Here is a 16,025-nt window from a genome sequence, read left to right as displayed (position 1 = left end):
CCTCTTGCTCTTTCCCTGATCAGCAGTAAGTCCCCCCTTGTGTCTGACCTCCCTTAAACCTGTGCTCTTGAGCACTGTGGGCTTTGGGGTGTGGTCTCTCACACCTAGAGACCTCTTTCCCTGAGCCTCAACTGACACCAGGGCCAAGGAGGGCCTTTTCCATCTGCTGTCCTCCCAGAGAGGCTGAGAGTCCTGCCCAGGTCACCCAGGGCCCTTCCTTCCTGCCCCTGCCCACAGGTGCTGCACCGGACGGGCCTCAGCAACCCTGACGGGCTGGCCGTGGACTGGGTTGGCGGCAACCTGTACTGGTGTGACAAAGGCCGAGACACCATCGAAGTGTCCAAGCTCAATGGGGCCTATCGCGCGGTGCTGGTCAGCTCCGGCCTCCGTGAGCCCCGGGCTCTGGTGGTGGATGTGCAGAATGGGTATGTGGGTGAAGAGGGCTGGGGAGCCCTGATAGCAACTGGTGCGCTCAGGCGTCCAGACCCAGCCTCCCCTCAGGCTCCAGGTGGGACCAGTCCCTGGTTTTCAGGGCTCACTGCCCACCCACCTGCCAGGTACCTGTACTGGACAGACTGGGGGGACCACTCACTGATCGGCCGGATCGGCATGGATGGGTCTGACCGCAGTGTCATCGTGGACACCAAGATCACATGGCCCAATGGCCTCACACTGGACTACGTCACCGAACGCATCTACTGGGCTGACGCCCGTGAGGACTACATTGAGTTTGCCAGCCTGGATGGCTCCAATCGCCGTGTTGGTCAGTGTGCCAGTGAGGCTGCCTGGACACAGCAGACTTGGTGGGGATGGGAGGGTCTGAAGCTACACGGGATCAGGATTTGGGGGCAAGAGTGGGCTTAAAGGCCAGAGGGCATGGTCTGAGGACGCCACCCACCAGAGGTCTGGGGGTTCACAGCACCCCAGGTCATGCCCTCCTGGACCCTCCCAGGCATGAAGCCACCGCCAGCACCCTCGGGAAGGAGAGAGAGAGATGGTTCCCGGTGATGGGCAGGTGGGAGTGGGAGGGCTGGGGCTGGGGTTCTCAGCGTGCCCCCACTTCCTGGCAGGGGCTTTTCGAGTATTGTGGAGCAGGGACCTGCTGGCAGACAGGCCTGGAGGAGCTGGGTTCCAACTCTGCCACTTACTAGCTGTGTCCCTTGGGGCTGTTGCTGGGGCTAGGGCCCACCTCGCAGGGCTGCTGTGGGGTTCAGGAGGCCCAGCGGGGAGGGTGCCTGGTGCTGCTCGGTGCTGACGGGCTGCCTGGCCCTCGCCCCTCCTACCCCGCCCCTCCCGCAGTGCTGAGCCAGGACATCCCGCACATCTTCGCTCTGACCCTGTTTGAGGACTACGTCTACTGGACCGACTGGGAGACAAAGTCCATCAACCGTGCCCACAAGACCACAGGTACCAACAAGACGCTCCTCATCAGCACGCTGCACCGGCCCATGGACCTGCATGTCTTCCACGCCCTGCGCCAGCCCGACGGTAAGCGGCTGCAGAGTGAGAGCTCGCCACCAGGGAGCGGGGCACGAGGGCTTCCTGTCCGACCCTCCCCCTGCACTGACTGAGCAGTGCTTGCAGACACCAGGAGACTTGGGAGGCTGTACAGACAGGCTGCGATCTGGCTCTCAGGAGCTGCAGCAAGGTCCTGTGGCCCATCCAGCAGGCCGGACCCCAAGGCAGGCAGGGCAGAGCTGAGGAAGGGCATGAAGGAGGCTGCGGCAGGGTTCAGGCCAGGCCTGGTCCTGGGAGCTCGAGAGAGTCCTCTCCTGTCTCTGGCTTCAGCTTCCCCTGAGAGAGCAGGCTTTGGCTCTGTCCCACCTCTGCCCGGGGTAGATGGGCTACCTATCAGGCTAGGCAGCCTTTCAAAGATCAGAAAACGCATCACCAGCCAGTGCTGCCGTCCCTCCACCGGAGCCAGGGGCGTGGGGAGCAGTGGTCCGTAACCTGGGCCAGTCAGCTGCCCTTAAGCTGCCTGTCCTCCGCAGTGCCCAATCACCCCTGCAAGGTCAACAACGGCGGCTGCAGCAACCTGTGCCTGCTGTCCCCAGGGGGCGGACACAAGTGTGCCTGTCCCACCAACTTCTACCTGGGCGGCGACGGGCGCAACTGTGTGTCCAACTGCACTGCCAGCCAGGTGAGGCTCTGCCCTAGACCCCGCTCACTGATGCCTCGTCCCCCCACCAGTACCCCCAGCTCCTCCTTGGACCCCAACACCCGCTCTAGTGTCCTCACACATCTGGTTTTCCCACGCTAACACCCCCACATTTCTTGCCTACCTCTTGTCTCCCCACAGCAATACTTTTACACCCGTCACCTCACACAAACACCCCCAGACCCTAACCCTGACCCCCACCCATCCTCCGAACCCCCACTTCCACACAGACACCCCTCGCCCGGCCTTCCCGCACTCCCCACATCCCAACCTTCCATCCAGCTCAACCTCCCCCCGAGGTGCCTGACCCATTGCTTCTCTGAAACATCCCAGCCCCTCAAAAGAAAACCTCCTGAGTTCCCCAGACCCCCACCAACCCCTCTCGCCCCCGCCTGCCCTCCAGTTTGTGTGCAAGAACGACAAGTGCATCCCCTTCTGGTGGAAGTGTGACACGGAGGATGACTGCGGGGACCACTCGGACGAGCCCCCAGACTGTCGTGAGTGCCTGGGCCGGGTGGCGACGGTCCTGCGTCAGGGCGGCCTGACTCCCGAGGCCCGGGCCGGCCGCACCCACCACCGGCCCTTCTGACGCTGATCTTCCCCCCTGGCAGCCGAGTTCAAGTGCCGCCCAGGACAATTCCAGTGCTCAACAGGCATCTGCACGAACCCCGCCTTCATCTGTGACGGGGACAACGACTGCCAGGACAACAGTGACGAGGCCAACTGTGGTAAAGGGCTGCCCAGCCACCGACTACCCTCCTGCCCTGCCTTTCCCCTCCCTGGGATTCAAGGCTCTGGTAACTGTGCTCCAAGGGCGGGGACGCTCAGCCCACAGCAGCCGCCTCTCCAGGCTGGACTTCTGCTGCTCCAGCCCTGAGCCTGAGGCGGGGGTGAGGCCCTCGCCCTGCCCCCGAGTCCTCCATCCACCGTTACTTACCCTCCCCCACCCACAGACATCCACGTCTGCTTGCCCAGCCAGTTCAAGTGCACCAACACCAACCGCTGTATCCCCGGCATCTTCCGCTGCAACGGGCAGGACAACTGTGGAGACGGAGAGGACGAGAGGGACTGCCGTGAGTGCCTGGGGCGGCGGCAGGGAAGGGGGTGGCGGGAGACGGGCATGGAAACACGATTAGCGTTGAAACCTGCCCCCTTCCCCGCTTCTTCTGGGAGCTGCGCTGCTCTCAAGTAATGTTATTAGATAAGCAACATAAATTATATGAGGCGTGACTTGGTTTGCTCATAAAATCGTCATGCTTGGTATACAGATGTGCAAATCCAGAAAACAAAAAACACCAGAATTGGAGATAAACTGTCCCTTCCTCCTGAAAACTTGCTGTCAGGACCAGGGCCAGGGCCAGGCCTTAGAAGAAGACAGTGATCTTGAACTGTGGAGGGAGGTGGAATGGGCAGGTCCTCATTCTCCCCCCAACCCCACAGCCGAGGTGACCTGTGCCCCCAACCAGTTCCAGTGCTCCATCACCAAGCGCTGCATCCCCCGAGTCTGGGTCTGTGACCGGGACAATGACTGTGTGGATGGCAGCGATGAGCCCGCCAACTGCAGTGAGTGTCCTGGAGTCCACCCTCCCTCTACAACGTCTGCTCCTCCCACCACCCCCACATGCGACCCTCTTGGTGGCCACTCCCCCCAGGCCCCACCTTTGCAGCACATTTCTCCCCTTCACCACCGGGCCATCCCCTTGCAGCCCAGATGACCTGCGGAGTGGATGAGTTCCGCTGCAAGGACTCGGGCCGCTGTATCCCAGCACGCTGGAAGTGTGATGGAGAGGATGACTGTGGGGACGGCTCGGATGAGCCCAAAGAAGAGTGTGGTGAGCTTCAGGGAAGGCACTCTGCCTGAGCAGTGGGCACAGTGTCCGCTGGCTGGGGAGGGCCGGGGCTGCCTGCTAACTGGGTCCCTGCACGGCCTGTGCCCACCGCCTCTTGTCTAGTTCCCATCCCCACCCCCACCGGCACTTCATCGGCACAGACCTGTGCAGACTTTTCTGTGCCCACCTTATGGCATCTCTTGATCCCCTCCCCAAAGCAGGTCCCCTGAATCGTGTCCCTTCTGCCCTATCAGCTGCCGTAGACTCCACATCTCAGAACACAGCCTGGGCTCCCACCGCTGACATTTGTCAGGCTGGAGTGCCCACTCTCCTGCTCCTGGGCATCCTGACCGCATCTGTCCGAGACCCTGACGTCCTTCCCCGACTCTGTCCCTGACTGCCCCAATGTCTGCCCTCTAGACGAGCGCACCTGTGAGCCCTACCAGTTTCGCTGCAAGAACAACCGCTGTGTGCCAGGCCGCTGGCAGTGTGACTACGACAATGACTGTGGGGACAATTCCGACGAGGAGAGCTGCAGTATGTCCCCTACCCCGCCCCACACAGCCCAGCAGGTGCCCTTCCCTGGGAGACCTCGGGCACCTCCCTGCTCAGCACCCCTGCCCCTACTGCCACCAGGCTGCGCTAGGGCAGGTGGCCGCCTCCCAGGACTGGGGGTCAGGAGCCCACTCCCTCCTCACCCCAACCCACCCCACTCCATGTTGTGTATTTGAGTTTGTGCCATTTCACCTCATCTCATGTTTCTCTCCATTTTCACACTGTCCTCTCGGGGTTGCAGAGGTAGGTGTCTCTGATGTGCCCGTGATCCTACCACATCCCCTGCCGCTGTCCCAGAGCCCACCTGTCCCTGTGCTGTGCCAGCCCATCATCCTTTACTGGCCTCTCCTTAAACCCCGGTGCTTGTCTTAGTGGTCTTGTCCCTCCCCTTCCCTCCCCATACACAGTCTGTTGTGAGGGCAGGGCCAGGGGCCGTACCCTCTCTCATGTGTCTGCCCCAGAGGGGTAAGTGTGAGCACCCTCTGGGCCCAGCTGGTCCCCTGAGGGCAGCCAGTTAACTTGCCCAGGATTGGCTGAGCATCTTGGTCATTATGCCAGTCAACTGTGGCCTTCAGGGACACAGGGATGGGTGACATTGCTCTTCAAGGGCTGGAGATGCCCTTGAAGGCTGAGTCCCTGCGCTCACCCTCCTGGGGCCTGTCTCTCCCCTGTCCTTCCCCAGCCCCTCGGCCCTGCTCTGAGAGTGAGTTCTCCTGTGCCAATGGCCGCTGCATTGCCGGGCGCTGGAAATGCGATGGGGATCATGACTGTGCAGATGGCTCAGATGAGGTGGGCAGGGAGACCAGAAGGAGGGAAGGGTGGCCTCAGAAGAGTCAGGGCACGGCCGCAGGGGTGCTCAGATCTGACCAGGATGCCTCCTTCCATGCCCACAGAAAGACTGCACCCCCCGCTGTGACATGGACCAGTTTCAGTGCAAGAGTGGTCACTGCATCCCCCTGCGCTGGCGCTGTGATGCAGATGCTGACTGCATGGATGGCAGTGATGAGGAAGCCTGTGGCACTGGCGGTGAGCCCCTGAGCTTGGCTCCCCAGCCCTCCCGCCATCCCCCCAACCCCACACTAGCACTTAGTCAAGGAGCCAATTGGGTTGAAATCCAGCAGAAACCTTTAGACTGTGTCCTTCCAGGCCCTACCCCACAAGTTTCTACATGGCAGGTACTGCCCTGAGAAGCAAAGTCACTGCTCACTTCCCTTCCTGGGGCAATGAGGCAGCACCTGCCCCAAGCTGACCAGGCTGGGCTCAACAGCCCAGAGAGGGCAGTGGGAAGCCCAGGTGAGAGAAGGCTGGGGCTTGGTGCAAAGACCCCAGCAGCGAGGGCAGAAATCCTGGCTCTGTGCTGATGGGCCAAGGACAGGGACTGGAACCTAGGTCTCCTGACTCTCTGCCCAGTGCTCTTCCTCTGTCCGGGGCATTGAACTACAGTCGGCCCAGGACCTGCCACAACCACCAGAGAAAGCGGGCCCGCTGGACCCCTCTGGACACTCTTCCCCTCAAAGGCCTCTTGCCCCTAAACACCAGAGGAGGCAGTTCTGCCTAGCTACCCAGCTGGTAGAAAGTTAGGAAACCCCGGCTCTTCCCTCTAGGCCTCCACCTCTGGAGGGAGAGGTCGAGGTAAGACCAGGCCCCCAGCAGCCTGGGGCTCAGGGCTCATTTTTTACTCTTTGCTCCCCCTGGTGCCCAGTGCGGACGTGCCCCCTGGACGAGTTCCAGTGCAATAACACCCTGTGCAAGCCACTGGCATGGAAGTGTGATGGCGAGGACGACTGTGGGGACAACTCAGACGAGAACCCAGAGGAGTGCGGTGAGGCTCCTGGGCACTGGCGGGGCTCTGGGCAGGGCGGGGCTGTCACGCTCCCAGGCGGCCCGAGGCCCGCCCCAAGGATGATTCTGACTCTTGTCTCCTCCGGCCGCCTGGCCGCTGCAGTCCAGTTCGTGTGCCCTCCCAACCGGCCTTTCCGTTGCAAGAACGACCGCGTCTGCCTGTGGATCGGGCGCCAGTGCGACGGCACCGACAACTGCGGAGATGGAACTGATGAGGAGGACTGTGGTGAGCAGGGGGCCAGTGAGAAGGAGCCTGGGGTGCCTAGAGTGGGTGTCTACCTGTGACTGGGGGGCCCCAGTGGGAAGAGGGGCAGGGTGGTAAATCCCCAGGACCTGAAGCCCCGCCCTCCCCCAGAGCCGCCCACCGCGCAGACCGCCCACTGCAAAGACAAGAAGGAGTTTCTGTGCCGGAACCAGCGCTGCCTCTCCTCCTCGCTGCGCTGCAATATGTTCGATGACTGCGGGGACGGCTCTGACGAGGAGGGCTGCAGCATCGGTGAGACAGGCGTGCTGGGGCATGGGGTTGGCCAGGAGGGGCGGAGAGCCGAAGCACAGGCCTATGGGGGTTCGGAAGAGGATCCACTTTCTGTCCCCACAGACCCTAAGCTGACCAGCTGCGCCGCCAACGCCAGCATCTGCGGGGATGAGGCACGTTGTGTGCGCACCGAGAAAGCCGCGTACTGTGCCTGCCGCACTGGCTTCCACACAGTGCCAGGCCAGCCCGGATGCCAGGGTAGGAAAGCGGCGGGGCCTAGCAGGCGGGCAGGCGGAAGCCCCAGCCGCAAGACTCTCCATGACGCTCCCATGTCACCCCCAGACATCAATGAATGCCTGCGCTTCGGCACCTGCTCACAGCTCTGCAACAACACCAAGGGCGGCCACCTGTGCAGCTGTGCGCGCAACTTCATGAAGACGCACAACACCTGCAAGGCCGAAGGTAGGCGCTGCGGGAGGACCGAGAGAGGGGCGCGGCTTGCAACACGGGTATGAAACTGGGACCAGGAATACGCTATTTTTCGTCCATATCCCCTTGCCTGAGGCGGAACCCTAAGCCCACAGGTGCAGCTTCCTGCACGTAGAGCTGGCAGCCGTGCAGAGGCCGCCGGGCTGAGGAGTTCTGGGCTGAGGAGAGAGCGCACAGACACGCATCACCATGTGTATCCCACCTGCGTATTCCCATTACACTTTTTTCCAGCTGCACTAAGGTGTACGATTAACAGAATTGTCAGATATTTAACGTGTGCAAGGTGATGATCTGATTAATGTGCACCTGGTGAAACGATTCCCCTCACTGGATTTACACATCCATCACTCACTTTGCATATTCACCTTTTCTTCTTTTTTTTGTAAGAATGTGTAAGCTCTATTCCTATACATTCTTTGACACATACCTGTATCTTCCTTGTGCCTGAATACAGACACCCCCCACATCCACGTACACACACCCGTGCACACATAGGGGCGTATAGATACACAGAACCCCACCACACATGCCCAACTGCACTCAGATGCCCATGCACACCTATACCCCTCCATGGCCATGCTCATACATCCCCACATGCGTGTGCACCCACGAGCAGATATTAGACAGTTTGGAGCAGAGAACGTGGTGATGCCAGCCAGAGGCCGTGAATAGGCAGAAGTCCCTAAGGCTGGAAGAGGAGAGACAGCTTTCTGGAGTATCAGGTCACACTAGATCAGCTCAAGAGAAGAGAGGAGAGGAGAGGAGAGGAGAGGAGAAGGAAGTTCTAAGGACTGAGGCTAGAGCCGTCAAGCCTGGCTCTGGGGCAGGATCAGCAGAGGCTTCTGGCTGGGGCAGAATGTTCCATGAGGAGAGAAGACATTGTGGGAGAGGGGCTGGGCTGGATGGGGAGCACATCTGGGGTGGCTCCTCCCAGCACCAGGCCCAACAGCCCCACCTCACCTTTCACCCTCGCCAACATCTGGTCTTTTGTCCCTCCAGGCTCTGAGTATCAGGTCCTGTACATCGCTGACGACAATGAGATCCGCAGCCTGTTCCCCAGTCACCCCCATTCAGCTTACGAGCAGGCCTTCCAGGGTGACGAGAGTGTCCGCATCGATGCCATGGATGTCCATGTCAAGGCCGGCCGCGTCTACTGGACTAACTGGCACACGGGCACCATCTCCTACCGCAGCCTGCCACCTGCCGCGCCCCCCACCACTTCCAATCGCCACCGGCGGCAGATTGACCGGGGCGTCACCCACCTCAATGTAAGCACCCAGCCTGGGGTGGGATCTACACAGAGACATGGACTGGGTGGGAAGACTCCAAAGAGTAGACGGCTCAGAGCAGAGTTTGCAAAGGACAGCGGAGGGGGCAAAGGGTGAGACCGGAGGGCAGGCCAGCCTTCGGTTTACGTGGTGAGGCTCAGACAGCAAGTGGACAGAGCAGCGCTATCATCAGTAGCTGGCTCTGCCACATCGCGGTCAAGGCTGCAGGGCCAGTGGGCCCCTGGCCTTCAGCATCAGAGCTGCATTCATTCCTGACTGTCACTGCCAGCCCACTGTGTCTGTCTTGCCATCCTGTTTAGCCTCTTCGGGCCTTACTTTGTTCCTCACTAAAACAGGGTGATGGTATTTAGCAGGGACAGGCTAGCAAGGGGTGGGAGGATGGATAATGAGCAGGAAGACGAAAGGCAGTAGCTCCTGAAGTGGTGACCTCCCCGTTCAGATTTCAGGGCTCAAGATGCCGAGGGGCATTGCCGTCGACTGGGTGGCCGGGAACGTGTACTGGACGGACTCGGGCCGAGATGTGATTGAAGTGGCGCAGATGAAGGGCGAGAACCGCAAGACACTCATCTCCGGCATGATTGACGAGCCCCACGCCATTGTGGTGGACCCGCCGAGGGGGTGGGCAGCAGTCTGAGGGGGGCATCTGGGCCAGGCCAGGGAGCCCCTGGGATGGGGACAGGTGCCCAGCATCCCCCGGTGTGTCCTTCCCCTCCCAGACCAGTCTGAGGTCAGAGGCCTCCACAGGCCCCAGCTCTTCTGGGCTGCCCCCAGCCCTGGCCGTCCCCCTGCTGCCTGGAGTCTCCCTGGCCCACTCGGATGGGGCCTGATCTCCGCCTGACTGGCTGTCAGGGGCGGCCAGGTTCTAGGCTTCTCTGCTTCAGGGGGCAGCTCTGCCTACTTAGATGACCCCAGGTTAGCACATTGTGGTTTTAGAGTAAAAGATCCTTAACCTGATCAGGAAGCTGACTCCCCCTGGTTCTCTCTGGAGGAGATGGACAGAACACCCTCCTCTCAATACCCAGCAGTCCCTGTGCCCACCTTGACTGGCCTCCTCCGGCAGCCTCAGGTCCTACCCACACTCCTTCTCCCTCCCCAGAACCATGTACTGGTCAGACTGGGGGAACCACCCCAAGATTGAAACGGCAGCAATGGATGGGACCCTTCGGGAGACACTGGTACAGGACAACATCCAATGGCCCACAGGTCCGTGTGGCTGGGGGCAGGGGGTGTGGGAGGGCTAGGCTTGTTGAGCCTGGGGCCACATAAAAGCCAGGGAGGGGAAGGGCTTGGACGGGGATGAGACACGTGGGTTATGGAGGCTCCTCCCAGAAGAGGTGTTTGGAAGTGGTCACGGGACCAGGGTGGAGCGGTCCCAAACGTGGAGACAGTCTTGCTTTTTCCCCAAGCCTGGGGTGGGAAGGCCGGGCCCTCACAGTGCTCTCTGCTCCCCCAGGCCTGGCCGTGGATTATCACAATGAACGGCTGTACTGGGCCGATGCCAAGCTCTCAGTCATCGGCAGCATCCGGCTCAACGGCACAGACCCCATCGTGGCTGCTGACAGCAAACGAGGTCAGCGTCCACCAGCGGCCTCGGCCAGCCCTGACCGCAGGCCTCGTGTCCTCCCCTCTGAGCCCAAGGCCTCGTCCAGTGCCTGCCAGCCTCCTCGGCCTGGCCCCCAACAATCCTGCAGCGCCTTTCAGGCCCCTCCCAGCTGGAACCCCCGGAATCAACCATGCAGGCCTGTGGTCTCTGCTGACCTCTGGGCCACTTGTCCGTTCATTCGTTCTACCAATGAGTATTGAGCTGTGTGGAGGCCCCATGGGTACTAGTAGGAAATTAGCAAATGTGGGGAGAGGGAACAGAAGTCCATCCTGTCCCCCGAATTCTAGAGCTGATGGAATCTTTTGTCAGTAGTGGCCACAGGAGGAGGAATAGTCTGGGGGGAGTTGACTTTGGGACATGTTGAGTGTGAGGTGCCGGGAGCTGTGGGGGCCAGTGTCCTGGAGAGCGTGACCAGGGCCTGAGTCCCCTCTGACTCCTCCCCAGGCCTAAGTCACCCCTTCAGCATCGACGTCTTTGAGGATTACATCTACGGCGTCACCTACATCAATAACCGTGTCTTCAAGATCCATAAGTTTGGACACAGCCCCTTGATCAACCTGACGGGGGGCCTGAGCCACGCCTCCGACGTGGTCCTGTACCACCAGCACAAGCAGCCTGAAGGTGGGCGGAGAGGGCAGGCCTGGGGGCACTGGGTCTCCCAGCTGCAGCCTCAGGTCCTGGCGGGCAGGCAAGGGTCTAGGTCTGCAGGGCTCAGCACCCTCCCACCCCTGCCCACCTGCAGTGACCAACCCCTGTGACCGCAAGAAGTGCGAGTGGCTCTGCCTGCTGAGCCCCAGCGGGCCCGTCTGCACCTGTCCCAATGGGAAGCGGCTGGACAATGGCACGTGTGTAGCTGTGCCCTCGCCCACGCCCCCGCCGGACGGTAAGCCCACGCCCTGCCCTGTCCCCATCCCCTGCTCCAGGGCCACCCCTCTGCGGCCGCTGAAGTCCCCTTCTCCCTTGGCTCTGCCCCCTATGGTCCTTCCCACAGCCCCTCGGCCCGGAACCTGTAACCTGCAGTGCTTCAATGGTGGCAGCTGCTTCCTCAACGCCCGGAGGCAGCCCAAGTGCCGCTGCCAGCCCCGCTACACCGGCGACAAGTGTGAGCTGGACCAGTGCTGGGAGCACTGTCGCAACGGGGGCACCTGCGCTGCCTCCCCCTCTGGTATGGCCTTCAGTTCTCCCGCCAGGACTCCTCAGGGCCCCCACCCTCAAGCTGCCCTTCCAGCAAATCCCCAGCCCCTCCCCTGCTCACTTCACCTCTGCCCCCCTGCCCCGCCTCCTGCCCACAACCCCAGTGTCCCTCTTCTCCACCATTTGCCTCCCACCGGGGTCCTCCCAGCCCCATTTCCTGCAATAGAGCTGGGCAGCTCAGTGGGCCACAGTCCCACTCACACATCCTCTCCCGCCAGGCATGCCCACGTGCCGGTGCCCCACAGGCTTCACGGGCCCCAAATGCACCCAGCAGGTGTGTGCGGGCTACTGCGCCAACAACAGCACCTGCACTGTCAACCAGGGCAACCAGCCCCAGTGCCGGTGCCTTCCCGGCTTCCTGGGAGATCGCTGCCAGTACCGTGAGTGAGCCGGCCCTGGGCCCTGGGGCAGGGGACGATGGAGCTGGGGGCTGAGTCCTAGGGCGGGAGGTCATTCACAGCTCAGCCAGACCCAAGCAGCTGGCGCTGCCCCACGAAGGTGTCAGTGTCAGCCCCCTCCCCCGAGCCTCACTCCCTCAGCGGTGTCAGGATTATTTAAGCAAAAGTAGTTCCCTGTCAGGATGCTCAGGGACATCTTTGTACCCTCGAGCCTATGACGCGGGGACAGCAGGGGGCTCAGGAGGAGGTGGGCATCACCCAAAAGGCCTGGGGGTCCCCTCAGGTGTCCAGCTGCTCCCCATAACCTGTGGAGGACCCTCACAAGGATGGGGTTTGAGGCACCTACTCTCCCACCCCCCAAACCACAGGGCAATGCTCTGGCTACTGTGAGAACCTAGGCACATGTCAGATGGCTGCTGACGGCTCCCGGCAGTGCCGCTGCACCGCCTACTTCGAGGGGCCGAGGTGCGAAGTAAACAAGTGTAGCCGCTGTCTCGATGGGGCCTGCGTGGTCAACAAGCAGAGTGGGGATGTCACCTGCAAGTGAGTGGGGCCCCACGGTCTGCCCAGCTAAACCCTGCCCTGTCCCACCCTCTGCTCCTCCACCTGCTCCGACCCCCCGTTGCTCCCCCTGCCCCATCCCTTCCATCTCCGGATGCCCTCCACCAGCCCTGCCCAGCCTCTCACTCCTTCCTGCAGCTGTTCTGACGGCCGGGTGGCCCCCAGCTGTCTGACCTGCGTTGGCCACTGCAGCAATGGCGGTTCCTGCACCATGAACAGCAAAATGATGCCTGAATGCCAGTGAGTTGGGCCTGAGCCTCAGAGACCTAGATCATCCCACCCTTTCCCAAGTCTGAGCCAGGCTCTCGGGATCCAGTCTCCCTGGCAGCCACGGCTGTGGAGGTCATGCCCACTCAGCTCTGCCCCTCCTGTCTGCAGGTGCCCACCCCACATGGCAGGACCCCGGTGTGAGGAGCAAGTGGTCGGCCAACAGCAGCCTGGACGTAGGTGGCAGGGGCTGGGGAGGCAGGGTGGCTGGGACCCGGGACAGAGGGATTTGTGCCTCCCGGGCCTTTCTGACTGGGCTTCCCACCTTCTCCCCTCTAGATATGGCCTCCATCCTAATCCCTCTGCTGTTGCTGCTGCTGCTGCTGCTGGTAGCAGGGGTGGTGTTCTGGTACAAGCGGCGAGTCCGAGGGTGCGTTATGGGGTGTCTGCAAAATTCTGGCTGTGATTTTACTGCCCTAGCCTTACCCGCCTAGAATCCCTGCCCCCTAACGCTCCTACCTCTCCCCAGGGCTAAGGGCTTCCAACACCAGCGGATGACCAACGGGGCCATGAATGTGGAGATTGGGAACCCCACCTATAAGATGTACGAAGGCGGGGAGCCTGATGATGTAGGGGGCCTACTGGATGCTGACTTTGCCTTGGACCCTGACAAGGTGGGCTGGGAGAACAGGGGAGGAGGCTTCCAGCACGGGGATAAGGGGCTGTGGGTGGGGTGACCAAAGGTATTGGGTTGGATGATGGAATGGAGGTGGAGGTGGGGTAGCCCGGCCGCAGAGCCCAGCCCCTGAGCCCACCTCAACCCTCTGTCACCTTGCAGCCCACCAATTTCACCAACCCCGTGTACGCCACACTCTACATGGGTGGTCACGGCAGCCGCCACTCCCTGGCCAGCACGGATGAGAAGCGAGAACTCCTGGGCCGGGGCCCTGAAGACGAGATAGGGGACCCCTTGGCATAGGGCCCTGCGCCATTGGACTTCCCCCAGAGAGCCTCCTGCCCCTTTCCAGAGAAGTCCCTCAACAAGCCCCCCTCCTGCCTAGCCAACCCCTCCCCGGCCCTGCTGGGATGTATAAATGTAAAAATGAAGGAATTACTTTTTATATGTGAGCGAGCAAGTGAGCAAGCGAGCACAGTATTATCTCTTTCCGTTCTCCTTCCTGCCTGCTCCTCAGCACACACCCCCAATGCTGCCTTCTGGGGGGGGAGCAGAGAGGGGGCTCCTGCGACTTATAGGTATGAGGGGACCCCACCTCCCACCTTCCCGCCAAAAACGCACCCCCACTGGGAGAGCTGGTGGTGCTGCCTCCCCCTCCCTGTACAAGACACTTTGTCAAGGCTCTCCCCTCTCATCCCCCCACCCCCAGCTCCCTGAGGGCCAATTCTGGGGTTTGGGGGAAGCTGTGTCCTTTGCTGCCCCTGTCTGGAAGATTTGGCTCTGGCTAAGGTAGGAAGGAAAGGATGGAGATTTTCAGTTCTTCTTGGAGGAGGCCATCCCATGCCCCAGCCTCAGCTCCAGGGGCACCTCTGGGATAGCCACGCCCAATATCCCCCCAGACAGGCCCTCTCCCTCTCTAGTGCCCCCACCATGGCCCCAGGGCTGGAGACTTTCTTTGGTAAACAGTCCCCCAGGCTCCCCTCCCCCTGGGGACAAGGAGGAAGTGGGGCACACCAAGGAAGGGCAAGTGGGCAGCCCCGTTTTGGGGACACGAATGTTTTAATAATTTTTGCTGAATTCCTTTACAACTAAATAACACAGATATTGTTATAAATAAAATTGTAAAAAAAAGAAAAAAAGAAAAAGAAAAAAACCACTTGTGTCTACCTATGACTCTGGGTAAGACTCTGGAAGCTGGACTGTGCCTGCCTGCTGCCACCACCAGAGGGAGCCATGCTCTGTGCTTGAGCATCTGGTCTTCAGCGCTCTTCTGGAGCTCCCTCCCCCTTCATTCTGCTGTAACAGGGAAGCGGGGGGCACTGGACTTGACCAGGAAGACCTTCTTCTCTTGGCTGTGTGACCTTGAGCCAGTGACTTCACCTCTCTGGATCATGTGTTCCCTCTGGCTCTAGGACACTAACTCCAAGCTCTGTTTCTCTGCATTGTCACTTTTATGGGACACCACCAACTGTACCCAAAATGATCTCCAACAGTGAGAAATCCCACAATAAGAAATAAACACACTGGGATTGTGAAAGGCTTTCTAATCCTTCAGGGTGGTCCCATACAGCTGTCTCTGCCTAAATTTGCTTTTTCTTTTTTTTAAATCTGTAACTAAGTTTGCTCTTGATGCACTAACATTTCACATTTCATGGAGACTAATTAATCAGATGCCAAGAGTAAGAACCTTGGATTCAGGAAAAGAGGGCCCCCCCCCGGGAGGTTTTAAATATCTGAAGAACCCTTAGCCAACTCTCAAAGGGGGAACACTGCCTTTCATTCCCTCTCCCTCCCTGACCAACTTCCTCAGTCTTCCTCCTTTCTTGAAGAAACTATGGGTCTACACACCTCTAGAAACAAGAGCCCTCCCCTTCCCTCTTAGCCCTGAGATCCCATCTCCAGCCTCAGCTTCCAAGCCAGTTCTGTGATCCTCCATTGCCTCCTGGGCTCCCTAGGGCTGAGGGCAGAGGGACCCCGCTGGGAAAAAGGGGTGTCCTTGTCGATTTCTTGGAGGGAGGCTTGTGTCCTCAGCTATCCACCAGGTGGCATGCAAACTTCTGCAGCGCAGCTCATCCTGAAGCCAGGCACAGCCCCTCCCCACACACACTAATTATGCACCTGCCAGTGGACCCTAGCCCAGCCTCTCACTTCTTTCCCTTGGGCTATTCTGCCACACCCCCTCTACCCTCCGCCAGCCAGCTCCCTCCCTCCCCCAGCGCCTGCCAGCTCCCCACCACCAGCAGCCCCACCCCCTCACTCCCTCCCTCTGCCAGCCATGCATCTGGTGCCCCCGGGGAGCCACTGATTCTCTGCCTGTCGCCTCAAGATCCTGGGCAGAACGAGAGGGGCTCCCAGCTGCAGCTAGAACACATACCCCTCCAGTCAGCATCCTCTCCATGCTCGCCAGAACATCCAGGAGAGGGTCTACCAGGAGGCAGTCCTCAAAAACTCCCCACCTAGCAAGGATAGCAGAGATGTAAGACAGAGGTGGAGAAGAGATAGGGGCCAAACCAGAGGCAGAGGCTGATACAGACAGAATGAGGAACAGAGACAGAAATGAAGACAGGGAGTGGGTGTGTGTGTGTGTGTGTGTATCTGGAGAGAGAAGGTAGTGACCTGAGACTAGCAAAAGGAGTAGAGATGGGGTGGGTCAGGACTCCAGAAGATCAGGACTCTAGTGGTGGGCTTCTGTCCTGAGAGCCTAGGCCTATGTGTGCCCACTGCCCCCACTCACTACCACCTCAACAGT

At 60.4% G+C, this 16,025-nt stretch overlaps 1 protein-coding gene across 1 annotated transcript in view; it reads left to right on the top strand.

Annotated features, from left to right (window-relative positions):
* Positions 1 to 14,432, top strand: part of LRP1 (LDL receptor related protein 1) — a 76,863-nt gene extending 62,431 nt beyond the window's left edge. The window contains exons 59-89 of the mRNA XM_006217930.4: positions 238 to 425; positions 558 to 763; positions 1,300 to 1,488; positions 1,992 to 2,140; positions 2,562 to 2,655; positions 2,770 to 2,886; positions 3,112 to 3,231; positions 3,599 to 3,721; positions 3,865 to 3,990; positions 4,408 to 4,524; positions 5,225 to 5,331; positions 5,436 to 5,568; positions 6,245 to 6,364; positions 6,488 to 6,610; positions 6,740 to 6,880; positions 6,983 to 7,117; positions 7,202 to 7,321; positions 8,348 to 8,616; positions 9,077 to 9,255; positions 9,734 to 9,840; positions 10,091 to 10,207; positions 10,685 to 10,861; positions 10,983 to 11,123; positions 11,232 to 11,405; positions 11,653 to 11,814; positions 12,201 to 12,375; positions 12,532 to 12,633; positions 12,772 to 12,836; positions 12,940 to 13,030; positions 13,130 to 13,274; positions 13,439 to 14,432. Of these exons, the coding sequence (XP_006217992.1) occupies positions 238 to 425; positions 558 to 763; positions 1,300 to 1,488; positions 1,992 to 2,140; positions 2,562 to 2,655; positions 2,770 to 2,886; positions 3,112 to 3,231; positions 3,599 to 3,721; positions 3,865 to 3,990; positions 4,408 to 4,524; positions 5,225 to 5,331; positions 5,436 to 5,568; positions 6,245 to 6,364; positions 6,488 to 6,610; positions 6,740 to 6,880; positions 6,983 to 7,117; positions 7,202 to 7,321; positions 8,348 to 8,616; positions 9,077 to 9,255; positions 9,734 to 9,840; positions 10,091 to 10,207; positions 10,685 to 10,861; positions 10,983 to 11,123; positions 11,232 to 11,405; positions 11,653 to 11,814; positions 12,201 to 12,375; positions 12,532 to 12,633; positions 12,772 to 12,836; positions 12,940 to 13,030; positions 13,130 to 13,274; positions 13,439 to 13,579 (4,353 nt within the window). The 3' untranslated portion in view covers positions 13,580 to 14,432. The remainder of the gene's footprint in view (positions 1 to 237; positions 426 to 557; positions 764 to 1,299; positions 1,489 to 1,991; positions 2,141 to 2,561; positions 2,656 to 2,769; positions 2,887 to 3,111; positions 3,232 to 3,598; positions 3,722 to 3,864; positions 3,991 to 4,407; positions 4,525 to 5,224; positions 5,332 to 5,435; positions 5,569 to 6,244; positions 6,365 to 6,487; positions 6,611 to 6,739; positions 6,881 to 6,982; positions 7,118 to 7,201; positions 7,322 to 8,347; positions 8,617 to 9,076; positions 9,256 to 9,733; positions 9,841 to 10,090; positions 10,208 to 10,684; positions 10,862 to 10,982; positions 11,124 to 11,231; positions 11,406 to 11,652; positions 11,815 to 12,200; positions 12,376 to 12,531; positions 12,634 to 12,771; positions 12,837 to 12,939; positions 13,031 to 13,129; positions 13,275 to 13,438) is intronic.
* The last annotated feature ends 1,593 nt before the right edge of the window (positions 14,433 to 16,025 follow it).

The sequence above is a fragment of the Vicugna pacos genome, chromosome 12 (genome assembly GCF_048564905.1).
Source record: "Vicugna pacos chromosome 12, VicPac4, whole genome shotgun sequence".
In the NCBI taxonomy this organism is placed as follows: domain Eukaryota; kingdom Metazoa; phylum Chordata; class Mammalia; order Artiodactyla; family Camelidae; genus Vicugna; species Vicugna pacos.
This window is presented reverse-complemented; position numbering and strand designations above follow the sequence as displayed.